This window comes from Astatotilapia calliptera, chromosome 18 (genome assembly GCF_900246225.1).
Source record: "Astatotilapia calliptera chromosome 18, fAstCal1.2, whole genome shotgun sequence".
NCBI classification, from domain to species: Eukaryota; Metazoa; Chordata; class Actinopteri; order Cichliformes; family Cichlidae; genus Astatotilapia; species Astatotilapia calliptera.
The window spans coordinates 12,671,251-12,694,507 of record NC_039319.1 but is presented as its reverse complement, the minus strand read 5'-3'; the positions used below and the strand labels follow the sequence as shown (position 1 = coordinate 12,694,507).

Here is a 23,257-nt window from a genome sequence, read left to right as displayed (position 1 = left end):
TTGTATTAGACACATTACATTTACAACAGTTACAACTTTAAACAGCTGCTATTATGTTAAACATTATTCTAATTTCTTTTTCATTTTTCAGAAACAAGCATCACGGCTAAATACATAATCAAGAATGGGGAACGAAGTACCAAAGGAAAGTAACATGGGCAACAGCCTTAGATGCTGCAAATGTGGTACAGTCCTGGCTCCATGCAAATCATTTGCTGACTTACAGCAAATTACTACCATTAATGGACGATGTGTACATAGGTTTAATGGAGGTCAATACTACAGACCAGTTGGTTACAATGACGCATATGAGTGTGATTATTGCTTTAATAAGCCAATCAGAGACCAAGAGGAAATGAGAAGAAGAGAAGAGGAGAGGCAAAGGAGAGAGGAGGAGAGGAGAAGAGAAGAGGAGAGGAAGAAAGAAAAACTGAATCAAAGACTACAAGAATCTAAACAGCGAGCTACAGAGCAGCTTGAGAAACAACTGAGTGGCCCGATCTCAGATGAATTTGAGTCCAAGCGAGATGTTCTAATAGGGCATCTGGATGAGTTTGAAGCTAACTATGAATCAGGCAGTGACAGTGATGAGTTTCTTGAAATCCTCTCAGTGAAATGCAGTCTTCCACTTTCAAATCTCAGTCTGAGTCAGCTCACAGGTGATCAGCTCAGTGAGATCCTTTCAGTCCTGGACAAACTTCTGTTTGATGAGTGGATTCGTGCTCCTCCATCCATCAGCACGCTGCAGCACACTCAGGTGTTCATCACAGAGCTCTGTGCTCTGTCTCTGGAGATATCTGAAGACGTTTCCTTACACACCGTCTCCAATCATATGCAGTCCCTAGTGGAATCCATCAGCCAATCAGCATGCAGTGTTTTTGAGATTTTCCTCTTGACTCAAGCCCTGTATCTGAACCTGATGCACCTTTTCAATGACAGCGGAAGATCTGATAGTGATGCCGGCTTCGTAGCCAAACAATGGGCAAAATATGAGATTTCCACTGAGAACCTCTTTGTAATTGAATTCTTGAGCACCCTTACATCATCACTGCAGAGTGCAGTTGGAAGAGCCTCTGTGTTCACTTTAAAGATGGAAATCCAGTGTTTAAAACTTCTCTTATCCACACTCACAGATCTAAATGGAAAAGAAGCCCACTCAAAGTCCACTGAAATGCTCCTCAAACTTGTGCAAATGAACCAATGGACTACAATGGAGGCAGTCACTCTGCTTAAAGCACTATCACAGAAATATGCAGATGATGATTCTATAACTCAAATCCTTACCTTGGTACAAGTGTATGACATACCACCAGATTGGATAGATGACTGTGGGCACTCTCTAATCCAGCTCCTTGAATCTGCTGCCCCTGAGCGATTTTGTCAGGATTTCCAAAAGACTCTAAGAGGAAACGATGAGAACAGTGTAACTGCAGTTCTAGCAGAAGTAAAGATGTTGTGGAATTTGGATGACTCTGTCATTGATATGATAAAAAACATTAACACTGGTGTCCTGAAATATACAGAAAATGTACCAAAAGAAGAACCTTTTATAAAAGATTCAGTTAAATGTGAATCTTTGAATGCAGACAACATACAGAAGTGTCTGTGTCAGCTCTGCAAAGCAGTGTTCAACATAAAAGGCTGGTGGCCCACGGTGAGGCAGGTGGTGCGGTGGTGTGGACTGGTGCTGACTCAGCAGAGTGGAGTGGTACAACTGGTTGGTGTGGAAGAAGACCCATGTGTTACAGCCATGTTTGCAGCTGTGCAAGTCTGCATGGGAAACAAACTAGACATTGTGCTGAGCTCTGATGTTCACTCAGAGGAGCAAACAAAGGAGTGGTCTGACTTCTACAAGCACCTTAACATTTCACTTAACACAAACATGAAGAAGACTGATCCATCATTCCGGGATGTCTATGAAGCAGACATTGTTTATGGTACAATGGATGATTTTGTGTCAGATTATGTTCAACGTGGCATAGAGGCAATGGAAACAGGAAACCCACAGTTAAATCGTGGATTCATTATTGAAAAACAAAGTCTCAGTGCTCTGCATGCTCTGGAGCTTTCAAGACTCAAAGACAATGACTCCTTGGTGTTTGCTGCAGAGGTCCTGCAGAACCTCATGACTAAAATTTGCAGTGAAGATGTGGGACTGAGACATATGTTTATCAAGATCCTTTTTCAGGTCCTCCACAGTACCCTAAACAAAAATACAACCACTGACAGTAAAATCATTACAATCACAAAGAAAATCAGTAAAAAGGAATTTCTTTCTAATGAGGTCTTCATTCTGAACTTTCTTGAGAATCTCCTGAAAAGTTTTACAAAACAAACAGAAGCTGTTAAAAACATGACAGATCCTGCAGGGAAATGGTGTTTTGAGAATTTATTTGCCTGTGTGGAACAATTCCAAGACTTAGACAAAGAAACCAAAGAAGTCTTCAAGATGGTTTCAAATCTTGGGGAACAAACACTTTGGTCACCAGTAGAGGTCTTAAACCTTCTTGAAGCATTAACTGATAACCACAATGACGACGACTGTATTCCCATCATGAAGATTTTACATTTGATGGAAACATATCAGGTTTCCTCTAAGTGGAAAGATGAAAACAATAAATCTCTCCTTGAGCTCATAGATTCATGCACAACTCAGAATCTGATCCAGCATCTAGAAAAGAGCCTTAAAGATGAGAAAACTAAAAGCATTGACAACCTTTTTGATGAAATACGGCAGATGAAAGAAATTGACAAACAAACACTGAGTAAATCATACAACATAGTAACTCATGTAACAAACTTAATCAAAACTGGTGAAATTAAAAAACTGGCAGATATTCAGCGCGCTAGGACTCTCAGTCACAGCATGGAGACAGAGGACCTTCAGGAGATCCTTGCAATCTTATGCAATGCTGTACACCTCCACAAAGCAGAAAGGAAGTGGTTTCCCAGGACAACTCAGATGATAAGCTGGTGCCTGTTGGCCTTGTCTGACACTGGGAAGCTCCTGGAGATGGGAACTGGAGAAGGGAAGTCTTGTGTCATAGCAATGTTTGCAGTGCTGCGTGTGCTTAGAGGTGAAAAGGTGGATGTGGTGTCCAGCTCCTCTGTGTTATGCCAAAGAGATGCTGAAGAATGGGCAGAATTCTACCAGTCCTTTGGCATTACAGTCGACATAAACACAAATAAAAATGAGGATAAAGATCGGAAAGAATGCTATCAGAAGGACGTGGTCTATGGAACCATTGAAGCCTTTGCTGCTGATCACCTTCGCCAAATATTTGAGATGAAGGATGTGAGGCCTGATCGTAACTTTCAGTGCATCATTATCGATGAAGTGGACTCACTGCTGCTGGATCAGGGAGTGCAGCTGACATACCTGTCCAGCCCCATGGTGTCCATGCAGCACCTGAACATTATTCTCACCATGATCTGGAGCCACGTCAGTCAGTATGGCTTCCTATCTACAGGACATCAGACATTTGTACGAGGTCCTCCTGCTTCATTCTTCAAGGCCATCTATGACTCAATGAACACAGAAGGCAGTGAAATTAGTGATCCAATGGACATTTTAACTATTGCTGAAGAATCTAACATTGTGCCAAAAGGATTTTCAGAAGATATCTACAAGAGTGAAAACCATGAACTTCTCAGTAAACTGAAAACAGTGAGTCAGGATTCTATGGTTGACTTTTTCAAAGAAATTGAGGACTATGTCCCTTACGGCTTTACTGTTTACACGCTAGATGACAAAGGACTGCTCTGTCTTCAAAAGTGCAGTCCATACAATGACCTGGACATCCCAGAGCTTTCATTTCTTGTGCTGGAGGAAGGATTGTGTTGTCCTCTCTATGAGTCAGAAGAAGTTCTCATCAAGCCCATTGCAGAATTGATCTCTGAGAGGATTCAGTACACCCCATGTGAAAACAATACAGAAAAAATCAGCATTCCTGGTTTCTTGAAGAATCTGGTGGAGAAGAAAGTCTCAGTGTGGGTTCAGAATGCCTTTCTGGCAATGTTACTGAAAGAAGGACGTGAATATGTCGTAGAAAATGACAACGTCTGTCCAGTGGACTTCAGATCCACTGGTATTGTTGAACTGAATAAGAAATGGGGTGATGGTCTGCAGCAGTTTGTGGAGATTAAACACCAAGTCAAACTGAGCACAATTTCAACAGTGACAAATTATATTTCCAACGTTTCTTTTTTTGAGAAATACCAGGGAAAAATATACGGAACAACAGGAACACTGGGGAGCAAAGCAGACATTCAGTTTTTGCAGGACCTGTATCCAAAGCTCTCTGTGTGCAAAATACCAACATTCAACAGGAAAAAGTTATTTGAGGTCAAAGGTACTCTGAAAAAAACAGCTGAAGAATGGAAATCTGAAATAAAACATGTGGTCACAGCTCAGATTTCCCCAAATTCATACAGAGATGGAAGAGCAGCGTTGGTGATCTGTGAAACTATCAACAAAGCCAAAGAGATCTACGAAGAGCTGAAGAGCTGCATCCCAAATAAAAAATTGATTCTCTACTGCCGCAGTGACAGAGACAGTTTGAGTAAAATAGACAAGGAGCTGCTTCCTGGTGATGTCATTGTACCTGGTGATGTCATTGTACCTGGTGATGTCATTGTTGCCACAAACCTTGCCGGCCGTGGCACAGACATTAAAGTGTCCCCAGAGGTGAACAATAATGGAGGGTTATTTGTGATCCTCTCTTTCCTCTCTGAGAACACAAGAGTGGAACTCCAGGCTTTTGGACGAACTGCACGCAAAGGTAAACCTGGATCTGCTCAGATAATCATTTCCACTGAACACCTGCAGCCATCTTTCAGCACAGTGTCCTCTCTGGAGGAAGCCAAGAGCACAAGAGACCGACTTGCAGCAGAAAAGATAAATCATATAATGAACGATGTTGCTGAGATGAAACTGCGGGAGGACCTTTTTTCAGAATACTGTGAAACACTTCAAGATATTTATAACACCACTGATGGAGACGAGGAAAAAGCTGTTGTTGCCATCATGAATGAGTTCTGGGGGATTTGGCTGCAAACTAAATCAGAAGAAATTGATCAGTTGAAAAGAAATGAACTGCAAGAGAGTCTGAAAGCTGATTTGTCAAAGGCAAAAAGTCAGTGTCAATGTCAGACTTCACCAAGTTCCAGCATTTATCACTACATCAAGTTTGGAAATGTTGCACTGGGTGATGGAAAGTGGGATACCGCAGCCAGACTGTTTGAAAAAGCCATGACAGAGGATAAAAGCTGGGCAGCTGTAGCATTTTACAATCATGCATACTGCACTATACAACAAAAGAAAGCAGATTACCTCACTAAGGCCATAGATGAGCTAAAGGAAGCACAGAAGTCTGTGAAGTATCTCATTGAAGAACAAATAGTTTGCCTTCAGTTTGCAAAAATGTCCTCTGCAGACTCAACCGACAGTAATGCAACCAGCCTGGGAAAACAGTTATCAACCAGGTCCACAATGTATAGTTACTTTGACAACAACATTACTGAGGCCATCCAAAAGTTGGATGAAATAAAAAAGAAAGAAAGCAATGCAGCAGCCGAAGAAACAACGATTCGTGAACTGGTGTCAGATGCTGATGAAGATCTCCAGATAGAAGCTCACAATCTCTGCAGTCGAGGTCTGAACTTTGTATTTTCTGTGAAAGAAAAGCCTCGTTTCTCATGTGAAGGTCTGCTGGTGTTCTTTCTTGGAGTTTTACAGATTGTTGGAGGAGCACTGCTCACTGTATTTACAGTTGGTACATTTGCTCAAGTTGGAATGGGACTCATTACTGAGGGAATATCAGACTGCATCACTGGCATTGAGGCCATGGTGACAGGAGAATTCAGCTGGAAGTCATGGGCTATAGAAAAAGCCATTTCTATTGGAGTCTCTCTCATTGGGTTTGGAGTTGGAAAGCTGATTTCAAAGGCTTTCAAATGCTGTAAATCCTTACTTAAATTTGGCAAACAGCTTAAGTCAATGCCAAAATTTCTCTCTATACAAGCTAAAGATGGCCTCAGTGTTGCTTTGAAGGCAAATATGAATAATGCAGTAAAATACACAGCTAAAAAATTTGCAGAAGAACTAATCGCCTATGGACTGGGAAAGGCAGAAGAGGAAATCATTAAAACAATGTTAGAAGAAATCAAAAGCAAGGTGAAAGACAGAACTGATCACGAAGTGAAATTAAAAATGGAAAAAGAGCCTCCATCTTCATTAGTAGACCTGATTATTCTTTCACACCTTGAGGACAAAAAGCAACTTCACGACCTTCTGAATGACGAGAGAAGAAAGGAAGAGCTGCTGGCCGTTTTCAGAGAGTTAAGCAGAATTGCAATAGAGCCATTCTATGCAGACCTCAGCTGGCAAAACAAACTGAATGTATCCCTCTCCAAAGTGATTGAAAAAGCTAAATCAGATAGCAAAGGAAAAATAAAAGCAATTCTGACAGTTATACAAGGTGTCCACATTGGCACACTGACAACAGAAGCCATCAGTGAAGTAGCCACCCTGTCAGACAAGTTCTTTTCAAACTTTCATAAACAGCTGAAAATATTCAAAGAAACCCAAAATTATTCAGAGAATATAAAAGTAAGTGATCTGTCTGCAGAAGACATTAAACTGCTGAAGGATTTCAAGCAGGATTTAGGCAGCACCATCAGTACTTTATTGGCTGATGCTTTGGTAGAAGTTTTCCACCAGAAGGTCTCCAGTCACATTGTTTCTATTGTTAAAGACCAAGCAAATGGTTTTATTGGTAAATATGTGAGAAAGGGCTTAAAGACTGACAGAACAGAGGAAAAGCTCAGAGCTGGACAGGACAACAGATGCATTGCATACATGCCAAAAAAACCAAATTCTAACCTAAAAGTTGAAGGCGAGGCAGATCAACACTCACAATCACATGCTAAAAAGATCAAGAACTCCACGACTGCAGGCACCATCCTTGATATCAGAGTCCTGTCAGAAGCCGCTGGCACTAAAGTTGTCATCCTAACAGAGGACAGCAATGGAAGACTTACCAAAATGCAAGAGCTGAGCCCAGACACTAGACCTGCCAATCAAACTGTGACCCTGATCTACAGACCAAAGAGTGACCAATACCCCGATGGCCATTATGATGTGCATATCAACAACCAGACAGTGAGCATAGACAACAAAGGCAAGAGCTGTCTGTTTTATGCTTTGGCACGTGGAATGAAACCACAAGCCAGTGAAGAAGAGATCACTTTGGAAGCAAATCGTCTTCGATCTGTGGAGGCTGATGCTCTCCTCAGACACCCAGGCCAATGGGAGCCTTTCATCAAGCGGAAAGAATTAACTGAAACAATCAAGGGAGGGGACTGGTACATGTTAGGAGCAGCATTAAAAGAGATGATAAATGAAAGCAAAGAGGCACTTCAAAGAGAAGTTGGAAAGGTAGGCTCCTATAAAGAGTTGCGAAAAAATACAACTAAAAATCCAGGAATTGGGCAATTCATTAACGCAGCTCACCAGCCACCAGTCAGTAGCATATTGAAGGCCAAAAAATTGAACCAGAAGAGCAGATTAGTAGAGGCCATGCTTGACGTGGCAACAAACTCATCTCCACTAAATCCAAATCAAATTTCTAAAGTGGTAGGTTCTCATGGCCATAAACTCCTGACTGCTTATGTGCCTAAAGAATTACATGAAGAATTTGGCATCACGAAAGCGCCACCCTTCAAAGACCTCTTAGCTTCAGCAATAAGTAAAGACAATGTTGTGGGTACCTTTAAGCTGATGATCCTTGACTGGATATCACGATACAGTCTGGATAGTACCAAGAATTTTCAGAACACCCCAATAAGTAAAACCAGGCTTGAATCTTTTGAAAACAGTTTTCAGAAACACAGCACAGAGATGGTAGAGACATGGTTTCCTCTACTTCAAAGTAAGGGTGTTATGACAAATGCCCATCTAACTACTATCACTGACTGGATCAACAAACAGGGCTACAATGAAAAGGTAATGCTCCTTTTAACAGACTAATGAACATCAATGCTTCTCACCAAACTTTCCATAATGTTGAGAAACTGACAAAAGTGATTTTTCTTCCAGTGCTTTGCCAACTGGGAATGTGACTGGTGAACAAGTACAAGGATCTTTCCCCCGCCTGATCACCATCAAAGACCTCACTGTATTTTGAAGATTGTGTTCCTTCCTATTTTAGTTACTCAGAAAAAAAATCAGTCTGTTGTCACCCTTAAATGCGAAAGATAAGAAAAAGCCAATACTCAGCATTACTGAATTAAGTTTAATGTTTACTGTAGTTTTCTCACCACTTTGGGCACTGGGAGTTTGCCCCAAAAGTGTAACTCTTAACTTTCCTTTTCTAAAAATTCTGCTAATAATCTCATGATTCTATTGATGGGAGTGGCAAACCACTGGCAAACAGATTATTTTATATTATTAAATGTATTTGGTTTGGATTCAAAGATAATTTTAAATGAAAAGTCAAATCTTTTTATGTTTTTAAAAAAAAATCTATACCGCCATGCTTTTCTTTTTTCAAAGTTCTTCAATACTTGTGTCTATTTCAAATTTAGGGCCAGTTTGCCATATATTCATTACTTATAATTCTACACATTAGCTATTTTTGATTTTACAAATAATATATGCACTTTTACTGTGGGATAGAGAGTATAAGTATGATGTGTGGTGTTCAAAACTTTAATATAATAATAAAGCACCACATTAGATTTGGGGGTTTTGTTTTGTTTTGTTTTAATTCATACCAATTTTGACACAATTAAAAATAAGCAAAATTCAAACAGCAAGTGGTAAATTGCTACTCAAACTGGCAAAGGATGGAAGCCTAGCCTGTTTACATGTGCTTCTATTATTAATTTTAACATTATTTTATATGGATATCTTGTGTGGAGGTCTGCTTAATCAATTTGATTGCTTGTAAAATATAATCAAACAAATATATCAGTAAATGGTGCAAGCTGCTAACATTTGTCAGCTTTCAATTTAAATATATTTTATTAATCAAGAGAATTAAACTCATTGCAGAAGAAAATAATGCTGCAAAATAAAGTGAACTAATAAAGGGAAATTATGTGATGTAGAAAAATCAAGTAATAACAGAAAACTATGTAATATTCTCCATCTGCATTAGTCCTTAAAATGTTTAAAATTTTGTTAAAAACAAGAATTTAAATTAATTGCATTACTTAAAGTGCTATAGCTACGGATGTTAAAAACTACTGATTAAATATTAGCAAACTATACACTGTTATTTTGATGATGTTCTGGAATGTATGTAACCTTAGATCTATCATAAATAAAATGAGCTTAAATCAGCAGTGTCTTATTTTAATCAATGGATACACTACTGGTCAGAAGTTTTAGAACACCCCAGTTTGTCCAGTTATTTACTGCAATTCAAGCCCTTCATTATTTAGGGTTGAGACTTAAGAGACTTTCCAGCATGAGACTGTAAACTTTAACCATCTGTGTATTTTTTGCACATATTACATTTGAACTAACTAAAGTGCTTGAAAAATTCAACCCTATTACTGGAGGATACTATTATAATTATCATCGTCATGGGTCTTCGATCGCTTTTTTGCATCAGTTAATTATGTTCTAGTTCCTGAGCAGGTTACTTTTCAGTGCCCCCGAGTTTGTATTCCTACTTCTTGATTTCGGGTCTGTTCATGTCTGTCCTATTCTCAGCTCTTTGTTTTGTTAATCCAGTCATGTCTCCATGTCTGTTTATCCCCAGTCCCAGTGTCAAGCCCACGTCTTAGTCTGAGTGTGTTTGCAAGTGCGCGTTACTTCCTGTTTTATTTTGATAGTCTCCTGTATTTTCCTGCTTCCTTGTCTGTTCAGAAGGATTACGGAGGTATGCCCACTCTACGCTAAAACCCCTCCTGTGTCTGTGTCTCCCTCTGTTCTCTGTTGTGCTTGCCACTCAAGCTGTGTATTCCTCATGAGTTCTCGCTTCTGTGTTTAGCAGTTCCCTTGTTTCTATTTTTTTCCTTTGCTTGAGTTTTTGCATTTTTGTATAATAAATACGTCATATTTTGTATTTTAAATACGTAGCGCTATATAAATGCAATCCATTATTAATAAATAAAGAAATATTATTTAAAATTATTTTGAATGCAAAGCAAATCTAGTATTCTGAAATAAGTATATCAGACCCAGTTTTACATGCCTATTTATCTTCTGCATTGTCTCAGTCAATGAACTGTCACAGACATTAGACACTAAGATTGTGTAGATGTACTTACTGAACCAAGTAACAGAATTACAATGGCTTGAATCTGTTTTGGTTGTCAGAAGAAGTCATGTAACACTCAACACATCTGACACAATTTCAAACGAGTTTTAAAAAGTAAAGCACAGAATAAGTCAGAATTTAAAAGCGGCACTGATAAAATGATGATAAATAATCAGATTTCCTCCTCTAAACTGAAAGAAACGTAAAGTCTGTGGATTGTGCAGTATTATACACAAGTTACATAAATTCATGCATATTACCAAAGAGCGGCAGTAAAGACTTTTTAATATCACAGCTTGACTTGATCTAACACTTTGAGGCCTAAAACATGAAACATTTTCCAGAAAATTCAAATTAAAAAAAAAAACCTGGAGTGGGTATTGAACAATATTGAAAAACAAAAGTTTTTCAAAATGCAATTGCATATATGAGATTTATCTTGTATAACATTTGCTACATCTGGCACACTGATGATGTAGAAGTCTCAAAAACTAAACAAAAAAAACTAAAAAAAACCTCGTGATGTGATTTCTCTCACACAGATAACCTTTAATCTTGCAACCTAAAAACTAGCTTAAAGCCATGAACTAAGAAAATTTCTCTCTGAATACCTAAAAATTTGTTGGGGTTATTTCTTCGCGTGTTTTTAGTAGCATGCAGTCGTTGTTCATACCTTGGTAAAGAGAATACCTACTTCCTTCTGTTTTCCAGACTTTCTGACAAACTAAGCTAACACTGAATTAGTCATCAATCATATTTTTCACAGAGATGGAGAGAATTGAGCCAAAGGTTTACAATAGTTAGTACGTGACAAGTGATGGAAACTGTGGCTTTGACTGTGGGTTTGTGTGAGCATATATGAGCCAAGAGATGGCTGTTTGCTTTGTCTATTGCTGTTGCGTGAACTGCTATTTCCTCATTATTGTTCTGTAGACGTGGCTTATTGTGACACCAGTTTTATTCATCAACTATGGTTGAAAGCTTACATTCACATCACAGGAATAATTTCAGGGATTTTAATGATTTATTTGAAGTGTTCTTTCTCCCGGTTAGAATGATTGCACAGAGTACATCTTTAATTCTGTGCACTGCCACAGAGAACTGTTGATGTTGTAACAGCAAACTGTACTTTGGCAAATACATGAACAGGTTAAACAGTCAGTAAGTACTGAAAGTCATTACTGCAGGCAAATCACCAGCATCAGTCAGATCAGATCAAAGCTCTGCAAATATACATTTATTACTGCAAGTCAATAAGGAAAGGTCTGATGGATCTTCCAGGAATAGTGATGTTGCTTTTAAGATTACTGATTGGTTAGTAGGCGGCAATACCTTCATCTTCATAGTACAGAAACAGTTGCATACTTTGATCTCTTCAGTTTGTTTACTTGTAAGTTTGTGAAAGTAGATGTGAAAGGATTGTGGCTGCATATTCATAGGCTTTTTACATGTTATGATACTAATTTAAAGGCTTGTAAACAGATCTTGTGATTGTTGAGATAGCATGGATAGCTGTTACGTCCTGTCTTCAGTCTTTATGCTACATAATTAAGTTTGTAAGCTGTTTTTTTTTTTTTAAATATAGTCTTCCATCTATCATCTAGGAAGAATATAAAGAAGCATAATGAAATTAAACTCAACTCAATTTTTTTCTAAACCAAGATTAAAGGAGTGGTTTTCACTGTAGTAAAACCACAGCTGTCAATGTATTTGGGTCACACCTCTTATGCACTCTTATTAATGTAAGTAAGTTTCGTGTTGATAATGACTTGCATGTTGTGGACATGACTTGCAGTTTCCTGGCAGTCTGTTATTGCCACATCTTTGTCCACAGCAGTTCTAGTGAGCATCAGCTTTCTGTTCATTTCGTTTGTCAGCCATGGACAAAACTGTGCTGCTGTTGTGCCTGCAGGTTGTTCTGCTCATCACTGCCTTTCCTTCGGACGCAGCTGGTCAAGTCGTAGTGAAAGGTCCAGATCAGTTAAAAAGATCCGCAACAGCAATCAAAAAGGTAGGGATACATACCTTTAATTATCTGTCTGAAATTACTACAAATTCCATATTATATTTTGTAGAGAGAGGAACTTAATGCAAGAAGAGAAAGCTCGCTGTTTTAGCTTGTATCAACAGACCTGGATCACGTGGCTGGCAAATGTGTTTGATTTTGAGTGTATTTCTACTTTTCCATTACAAAATTGGAACGTAGCATCATAATAGGTGTTTGTGCAGTTTTATACTCCCTTAAGTTCATTCCTTGTGTTTGGAAAGATTCATCAAAACTTGAAATTTTTTGGAAAACATGCATGGCGTATCCTCCAAACAAAAGAGGAGGGACCATCGGGCTTGTTATCAGTGCTCAGCACCAATGGAATTGACACATGTCAACACATGCACATGTCTAAAGCTGCCATTACTGCATGAATTTATATACATAAATACATGCATAAGAGCAACAGATGCTCCCAGTCATATGACATATTTTGTCAGGGGGTCCTTTGGATATTTCAGCAAGACATTGCTAAGCCACATACTGCATCTTTGCAATAGCACGGTTACGTAAAAGCAAAGTCCGGGTACCTAACTGGCCTGTCTGCAGTCCAGACCTTTCACCAACTGAAAACTAAGTGCACTGTGAAACAAGAAATACAACTGTCACGTACAGCTGTGTGGCAGGCAGAGGTGGGACCCAAAAGCAGGACTCAAAAACAGAGTTGTAAGCTAAAAGAGAAAGGTTTATTGCTGCGTAAAAATATTCAAAAATAAAAGAACTAACAACTGAAAACTCTGAAACTAGTAACAAAACAAGAAATAAACAATTAGGGAATACCAATAGAAACTAACTGATCAAACTAGGAACACACGAGAGACTACACAGCTAGCAGAGACAATGTGACAATGAGCAGAGAGCGACTGAAGATTTAAATACACACAGGATAACAAGGGGATGGGCAACAGGTGGGAACACAGGAGGAACAAATCAGAGACAAAAAGACGGGGGAAGAAAAACTGAGCAAAGTGCACAAGAGACCAGGACTACCAAAATAAAACAGGAAACACAACACAGAGCCAGACAGTGAGACAGCGATGGAGACATGATGGGGTGGGAAGAACACAGATGAGACCAGGACACAAAAGGAAACAGACTAAATGAACAAGTAACTAAGAACTCGTTACTTGTACCAAAACAGTACATTTTCTCAGTTTAAACATTTGATCTGTTGTTTTATTAGATCAAATGTGGGATTGTGAGATTTGCAATTTATTGCCTTCTGTATTTATTTACTGTTTACACAGGATCACAATTTTTCAAAGTCATTGTGGACTCTGTATATTAATCTATAAATGTCATGACCATGATTTCTTTATACAGTAACAACGTGTCTATATTTTATGTTGATTTTAATTTATCATCATTACATAAAAATGCAATGTTCATGTCATTTCATTATAGGTGGCAAAAAGGACGGTCAACCCACCAAAGCAAAGACCACAGAAGAGAAGGTGTTCCCATAGACCTGGAGCATGCAGACCATTGGTAAATTGTTTTGTTATTCACATTTTCTTTATTTCCTGCTGTTGCAGAACAGCAACTTGATAAACACTGAATCATCTTGTGAATTATCCTTCTGTTTCCAAAGCTTTCTTATTACAGAAAACAATAATGGATTGCAAAGCCCATGCAAGAAAAAGCTGGTCCTGTTACTATGATCACTATTGAATTTTTTTTTTTTTAAATTTCAAGCACATAGATATTTAAAGCTAAAGCAGAGCAAAGACTGTTTTATCAGTTATTTATTCATTTCTCTCTCTGCAGGGCCAGTAATTTACCCATCACAGATTGCTGCGGCCAGAAACTCCTTCCTGCATTTTTCCATTGACCTGGGTGCTTCAATAATCTACGCATATAAACTATCACAACAACAGATTCTCTGCAAACATGTTGCAACATTGCAGTTGGTGCAGCAGTCACCTCGCATACATCACCGAAACAGACAGATGCTAAATTTGAACCAGCTCACTGGACTCCTCTGAGAAGTCAGAAATAAAACACAAATAACATTCAACCACTAAAACTAATTTTGGAAGTAAATATAAGGCGGAGTATTAGGGCCACATTAAGAAAATAAAATATTTTTGATTAATTTGAGAATGAAGTCAAAATTTCAAGATTAAAATCAAAAATCTATTTTGAGAAAAGCATCGAAATGTGGAGATTACTTTTGTTGTTTCAAGACACACTGCCACGTTTCTTATACCTTTGTGTAGATGAGTTAGCCATTTCACATTACGTGAATGCAGCTTTCTGCACCATCTTTTCAACATCCTTTTACATTTACCATAATATGTTTGTGTGCTAAAAAAGAAATAATTTCCTTCTTTGTTACTTAAGTCGATTCTGAAGTACGATTTCACTCAGAGGGTACAGCAACCATGGCTGATTGTCTTGAAACAAAACAGAATTACAATATTATTCTCAAAATGATGAATAGTATTGTTTTTCTTAATGCGGCCCTAATACTACGTCGTATAAATAACCTCGGCATCTTAATTTTAAAAAAAAAAATCCTAAAGCACTTAACTGTTTTAAGATTTTTTTTGTAAAACTATGAATTTGAAGAATCGTGGATAACAACAATAATTGTTTTGATATTAAATAAATAATTGCATGTTGGAGGATTAACCACAGGAACATAAAAAGTGTTTTTGGTAATTACCAGTATTGTGTATTTAGGGCAGCTGTGGGTACCTTGTGTGGAACCTTGCACTGGATAGTAATAATAATTTTGTTAAGTACTGCATGTGCTGAGTATAAACTGGACTAATAAAATATTTAAAGCACTGCACATTTGCGTGAATTAGACTGATATTCTGAAAAGAAGTTGTGTAGTTAATTGTAAGATTATCCAATGATGACAAATAAAGACATGATAACATGGTGTTAAACACAGCGCCAGAAAATCAGATGTATCAGATGTATATTTGCTTCTCCTTCAAGCCCCTGACTGCCTGACTTTGAACAACTGTAAAACTTGCACATGTTTTCTGCACATTTTATTCAGTAACTTACTGACTTACCTGTGTTTGGTTTTAAGACAGTGAAAGAAGAGTTTTCAAATTTTACTAAAAAAAAAAAGTTTGATCAGACAATCTGTTCTTGCACTGAGGATGCAACATCACACAGAAGAAGCTTTTCTATATGCAAAAAAATCCCTATTTTCTTTGTAACACTTACTGAAACTGTCAAACTTTTGAGCAGAGTCAGTCACATTACACAGTATATAACTGGTGGCCACAAGCAAACACTACAAAATAAGACTTCTGTTGCCCAGAACATAAACACTTAAAAGCACTTGAGTCTTAGTTTAGTAGTTTCAGTATCAAAAACAGCAATTGTCACACTGCCAGTGTACTTCAATGTAGTTCATTTACTGGAGGTAAAAACCACTGAATGTGAAATTCCTTTGTTTAAATCATCCTTTATACAAAAAACTTAAACCGCTACACTTTAATACCATCAGTAACACAAAAATATTAGAACTGCCAGCACTAATGTATTCAGGAGACCAATGCATGAGGAGTGAGGAGTGATCAGAGGCACTAAGCGTTCTGACTTATTAGTAGGTTGGCTCCAGCTCAAAGAGTGTAAGCCTGTTTGAGGTGCACAGTGTTTGAAATAAGACAAATTTAAGTACAACTTTATCCTACTATAAAATTAGCCTGTGCAGAGGGAAAATTTACAGCTCAGCAGCATTTTAAAGGGATCACCTGATGCCTCCACTTTGCCTCCAAAGATTCAAACATGAACAAAACTTAAACTGTAACTGAACAAAAATTGTAAATGACATCAAAAAAATCAAAACAAGTTTAATAGTTCAATGACTTTGTAGGTAAGTTTGAATAATGTCTATACCTGAAAGTATGTGGAAGATGCTGTCACCTCAGTTGCCCAAATAACTATTATTATCACTTGCATGCTGATAACAGCTTGCATGTTGTGGTCATGTCTAGTAGTTTAAAAAAAAACTTCTGTGCAATCAAATAAATGCTTTGTGTCTTATCAAGCTAAAAGACTTTGTACGTCCTTCAGCACCACTTATTAGGAGATTTGAGTGAGAGCATGTAAATGTTTGAGCTTGTACTGTTGACCCTGTGTGGATCAGAAAAACCCAAAATAACTTAATATTTTTTAAAGACATTAAAGATGTCGAATCATTCACCCTGAAAAAGAACTGTTCAAAAAATCCTTAAAAAATGATGAATGTTTGTAAGCTTATGAACTCAACTGTAGTTTGTACTTAGTTACCACTAGTATTGTAATGATGACTTTCTCATTATTGTTTTATAGAAGTGGCCAATTGTGCATAAACTTTCATTTATCCACAACATGTTTCCTGTTAAAACAACTGACACTTTCCAAGAATTAAGCGATTAAGAAGGAAGGAAATGTTACATACAAAATAAATATGTTAACTTTTTTAAAATTATAATTAGATTCTGTCTGATATAAGTCATTAACAAACATCAGTACCAGCACTTACCATAACATAGAATTATGACTGGAAACAGGACGAAATCTCAAGCTTAAATGCGAAAGGTTATATAATGAAATTGTTGGTAAAGTCACACACACATTGGCGTAATTAGAAACTCTTAATGGTTCTGGTGGATGGGTTATATTTCTAGTCAAGGCTAGCTGTGCTGTAGTAATGGCTGGTCCATTGAGATAAAGTAAGTTGCACTATTTTTTAAACATGAAAGAGATGAAGATATAATTAAACTTCCATTATTTAAATTCAATTGAAATGCCTTAACAGTGCTATTAATTTCATTTTAATAAAATTTTTAACATTCTTGAAAATGTTTTTTAACGATTTCTTTATCCTGAGCTGTTATTAGCCAAGTATAAAGTATAAATTGGGGGAAGTCCAGCCAAATTTGACGGGGGAGTTCATGTGTGATGATGTATCTCATGACACACATACTATGTCACGATGAATGTCCAACGTGAAACAAATGCAAAAGCAGAGCATAAGATCACCAGTGGTTGATAAATATGAAAATCAAAACAGTTGGGATTAATAAAAAAAAATTTTTTTTAAACGTACAGACGTCATTAGTCACCTTATGTGTTGCATTTCATTGAGACTGGCTCACTGGTTAAGGGGGAGATAGGATCCATACACACGTATACATAATAAACTACAATCTTAATAGTAAGTATATAGTAACCAAAAAATAGTCCAAAATGTATTTTTCCCATTGCATTCCTGCTTTGTTTTGTTTGTTTTTTGGGTTTTTTTTAAGTTAAGCAGTGTCAGTTGCCTTAGCCAATGCTAACACTGGCTACCTTGTTGTAACAGCACTGAAGGACTGTTAAGTGATTGAAGGACAGCCGTGGGGAAATGATGAGACCTGTGCGATGATGGCACAGCATCTTACCTCTCTGTCTCAGCTGCCTGGACAGGACAGGACTTACCTGTCACTGATCGGCAGACTGCTGCACAGGCTACAACATAAAAAAGTGTTTTTATATTACAGGTAGTAACCTTCACACATGCAAATTAACTCTCGCACAGGCAAAATTTAATTTGCTAGTACTAAAGTGAATTATCTCTCATCCTCATTTTTGTTATCATTCAATGTGTTCCATACTAGCTCTAGGAGCACATAAAGGTTGGCTTTGTGTTATTTTTAGTGGGTCGGTCATGGACAGAACTTTGATGCTGATCCTGTCAGGCCTGCAGGCTTTCCTGCTCATCATTGCCTTTACTTCTTCTGCTTCTGCAGCTGCTCTGGTCACAGTGGGTAGTTTCACAACAGCATTCAAACATGAAATGACAGTCAGTCGTATTTAAAATATATAGCTGATAATGCGCTAATAACATTAAAAAAATTATATCTGCTATGTGCAATTATATATTTGTGATGAAGAGGGAAGTTTAGAAAAGCTAGTGTAAGACTGATTAGAAAAGAAGAGACAGTTCTATAGTCTAGATTGAGAGCATGTGGCTGGTAAACATGTTTGGTTTTGACAGTTTTATCATATTTCAGTAAAGACCTGAATCTATTCTTGCAAGCGTTGATATGTAACATGTTAAACCTATCTACAAGAAAATCTGTTTGCTTTGTAACACCAACAGTCAGAGCATATCCACAATATGTTACTAGTGTTCAGTAAGACTGGGGGGGTCTTTGTCAAGCAAAGATCAAAGTCATCAATAAGAACAGGATGGACAAAAGTGGTACATGTACACTACAAGACTGATAAAGTGAGGGGAACTGCAGGGGAACTAATCAGCATGTGAATGATGGTGGAATGTGGAGTGAACAACTGAGGACCTCTGGTGGGTGAAATCGGTGTTGCAAGGAAACAGTCATAAATGACCAACAAGGGTATGACAGAAATATTCAGCACAGACCAAACTGGCTTACATAATTGATGAGGCTGTGCTCATGTCATATGTGCCACCCCTACATGTCATATGTAAAGATTAAAAACTGCACTCAAAATGTAATGCAATGTACATAAAATTTGAGTTTCATACTGTAATAATACATAAATTAATAGACAACCAGCTCCAAAACTACACTTTTGATTTCAAAATTAAGGAAGAAAATATGGCAGAAGAATTGGAAAACAAACATTTTTTGGTTAACATGATTTTTAAAAAATGGACATCGTGACGTGGGCGTCGTGTAATTTTCATCAAGATTCAGAAAACAGTCTGCAAGTGAGCACAAAAGCAGAGTCAGTCTGACTTATTTTTAGTTGGTCTGTCTTTATTTTTAACTATTGTATACAAAGTGAAGCATTTTGAGGTAACATCCTTTCACATATACACATATACATTCCTCGGAGTTGTTAAATTTGTTGATATTTACTTGTCTTGCATTAGCCTAAGTCAGGGGTAGGCAACTCCAGGCCTCTAGTGCCGGTGCCATTCAGGTTTTAAATCTCACCCTGGGTCAACACACCTGAATCAAATGCTTAGTTCATTACCAGGCCTCTGGTGAACTTCATGACATGTTGAGGAGGTCATTTAGAAATTTGAATGAGCAGTGCTGGATCAAGGACATATAAAACCTGCAGGACAGCGGCATTCAAGGCCTGGAGTTGCCTACCCCTGGCCTAAGTAGATGCTGTAGTGGTCTGTCTTAGTGTATCTATGTACTATGACGAAAAGATGGAGTCAGTCCACCTTTATTTTCATTCAGTATAGTTTGTTACATGCAAAATTAAGTATTTATTTGGAGACATTGACACAGATAACAATTTACCTAAAAACTGTCTTTAATAAACATCAAAACAAAGAAGAAGCCTTGTTTATTAATTTATTTATTATCAGCTAATGAAAAATGGAAAGGAAAAATGTGGTAAATACTCTAACTTTAGTCTCACTAAACTTACTGTAACTTTCCATCTTGTTTATAGTCATATCCAGGATGTGATATAAAACATATTATCCAATATTTCTTATGCAAAAGCTACTGGAAAATTACATGTTTACCATTTACAATTTTTCTTGTAAAAACCTAAATACACTCTTACTGCTTCCAGGTGTGTCTTACACAATGCCAAGGAGGAAAAACATCAGCAATAATCCTAGAGAAGCTGCGGTTGCTTCCTATCAATCTGGGAAGGATTAAACACCATTTCTAAATAATAAGTCCATCATTTTTCCAGACGTGGCTGTCTGAATAAGTTCACTGCAAGGCCAATCATGCAGACAAACTTCAGATAAAGAAAAAAGAGCCTCAGACTCTAGAGACAAAAGTTAACATTTTAAATGTATGCTAATAAGTACAGTTTGGTTTGTTTGGAGTGGTTTCTGTCACAGTTACGTCAAAAAGGGCCCAGATGCAGAAGCCACGGACAACAAGGAAACAAAACTAAGCTTTAATTAGGTCAGGTATAGAAACAAAATAAAACAAATAAAACAAAATCCAGAGTGAAAAAGGGACTGTGAACATCCTCATGAGACCCACAGAGGAACAAACCCAGCTTATCTGACGAAGATATAATGAATGACGCCACTATACATACACACAAGGTAATCAGAGGAAGTAAACACAACTGGGGGAAACAGGGCACAGGCGAACAGGATCTAGAGAACAACAAAGGGGAGTAAGACTAAATGCAAAACACAGGATAGTGACAGCTGCCAGGAGAGAGCCGCGTCTTTCTAAAAGGAACATGGCAGCACAGGGACAATGTCCTCTAGTGAGACAAGACCAAAGTGGAGACATTTGGACATCATGCACAGCCCTGTGTTTGGCAAAATCACACACAGAATATCAACACAAGGATCTCATACCAACGTTTAAGCATGTTGATGGTGGGGTGATGGTTTGGGCTTGTTTTGTAGCCGCAGGAGCTGGGCACCTATCAGTTACTGAGTTGATTAGAACTCAAATATATGAGAAAGTGTAGAGTCAAATGTGAGGCTAACTGCGGGACAGCTAAAGCTTGGCCAAAATTGCAAAAGGCCCAGACAAAGTCCAGACCTCAACCGAATTGAAATAATTTGTCAGGACTTTAGAGAGCTGTGCAAAAGCAAATGTTCACAAATAGCACTGTTCTGCTCAGTTAAGCCCTCAACCAGCTTTCTACTGGAAGCCTCATCCAAGCACTGACACTTGCATTTCTATGCCTATGCACTTTTTAACTCTAACTTCTAAGTAATAGTAGACTAGTGTTTGCACCACAGACACTCACCTAATGCATCAGATGGATGCATTGTGAACAACTCAGGGTTCAGTATCTTGTCCAGAGGTACTTTGTGACGCAGATAAGTGCGGCAAATTCTCCCACAAACATCTACTTCAAATTATTGTTTCTAAAGGGGACTCTACAAGTTAGTCAGTTGAGTTCTAGGAAAACATTCTTCTGTGGATAACTGCATGTGCTGAAAAGTCAGAAGAGAGTCAGCATTATGAAAATATGTGCATGTGTATGGACGAATTAAATGCCTCGATTCTGCCTCTATCAGATATCGGATTTCAGAATCTTTATTGTAAACTCCCTCCTCTCTGTCCACGTAGAAATGATTATTTAGCAGGGATTATATAAATACTGGAGTGTTTCACAACTGCATTACACTCCTCAGTTCACCATGGACAGAAAAGTGCTGCTGCTCCTCTTGAGTCTGCAGGTTTTCCTGCTCATCACAGCCTTCACTTCCACAGATGCAGCCACACTGCCAGACGATCAGAAACAATCTCTGGATGTGGTAAGAAGTCATAAACTTTGGGAACTGCTGGATACATATTAATGCATGTTTCATGTTGTTGCATTAGATGCTTTATTTATTTATTATTTTTTCCTAAATTTTCTAAGACCAATAGTGAATAAAGCATTCTCTTGTTGGTGAAGGGAATAACCAGGGATGACAGACGAAAGGGAAGAGAAAGAGTCAAACGACAGTCCTGTTCCTCGAGGCCTGGTGGATGTTCCCTCCTTGGCCAAGTAAGACCAGATTTCTTTATTTTTTCATTCACGGTAAAATTAATGGATCTAATAATAAACTCACCATTAAAGAGATTGTCTTGCATATAAATGACACAAATTAATTATTTGTTGTTGTTTTGCCACAGGCCAACCCTAATATTCCTGGTAATAAGGTAAACTTACCACAGATGTCTGCAAGTAGCATAAACAAGTGAAATGAGGTGTCTAATGGGAGGCACTGTGCATTGTATGTTTGTGTGCATGCTACAGATTAAAAAAAAAAAAAAACTGATTTAGAAGTTTAGATGTTGCCAAAAGAACATCTCACTCAGGCAGCGCTGCTTTCATGTCTAACACGTGCAGCCTGTGGAAGCAGGCTGTGTTGTAATCACACTCTGTTTCTCTCTCTGGTTTTACAGAATGGTAAAACAACATCAATGCCTCCCCGGGCCGTTCTGAAGAAAACCTGAAATGTTTTTTTCGATACACAAAACAAAAAAAAGTGAGCAAAAAAGAACTCATCTATGCACTCAGGAAAACTGCTATAGTAACTGATCTATTACAACCAGTCAAATGTTAAATACGTTTTTTTCTGTATGTGTCTCAGTGATCAGAAGAAAACCAGATGACCCACCGGAGAGCTGAAAACTGAGACCTTTACCGACTACATCTTCCTTCGTTACAAGAAATGTTTTTCGTTGTTTCCATGTACTATTATGAAGGCAATAACCAGTGATGCTTTGCATGATGTAAGAAATCCCTATATTCTTCACTGATATGTATCTGCATTAAAAGAATCAATAATCCCCAGTATACATTTGCACTTATCACACCTGACTGAAGGAAAGCATGAAGCATTCAAACTTGCAGAAAGGTTTTATGGCCTTACTCATGTTCTTCATTGAAATAATAAGCTTTCTCCAAGTGCTGTTGATTTCATAACAGTTCACTTTGTGTATTCTGTGCTGCAAAATAAAGCTGACTGAAGTAGAAATTGTCATCTTTGTGCATCATCTTTAACGGTAATAGAAAGCCATGAAGCATTAAACTTTAAAAAAACTGTCATCGTGTAAGCGCTCGGCTGGGTCAGTAAATCCTGTACAGTTCTGCGTAGTTTTAAAAGCAAAGCAGTGGAGGCACTTGAGGTCTGTATAATGTTTAACTACAGTGTTATTATTTCATTTTGATGCTGCCTCTCAACTTCCTCCTCCCTGTCCACATTGAAATTATAGCTAGCAGGGAGAATACAAATATTCAAGAGTTTCACAGCTGTATCACACTCCTCAGTTTATCAAATTCAAATTTTATTTGTCACACACACACACAACCATACACAGTATGACATGGGGGTGAAATGCTTGTAGCTGTACAATGCCCGACCATTAAATGACAGAAGAAAAGTTTTACAATATTTACAATTTACAGTTTACTACAAAATTTACAAATTAACTTAGGAATTTACAGTAAAGAATGTGCAAATAGCAGAAGAGATTATAAAGATAAGGATTATAAATTATAGGAATTATAGGATTATAGG

The 23,257-nt window shown here is 37.8% G+C and overlaps 1 protein-coding gene across 1 annotated transcript; it reads left to right on the top strand.

Annotated features, from left to right (window-relative positions):
- The first annotated feature begins 2,866 nt into the window (after positions 1-2,866).
- LOC113010772 (protein translocase subunit SecA-like) lies at positions 2,867-5,255 on the top strand. Its single transcript, XM_026149978.1, is given in 2 exon segments — positions 2,867-5,149; positions 5,151-5,255. Coding segments are annotated over 2 exon segments (2,388 nt in total).
- The last annotated feature ends 18,002 nt before the right edge of the window (positions 5,256-23,257 follow it).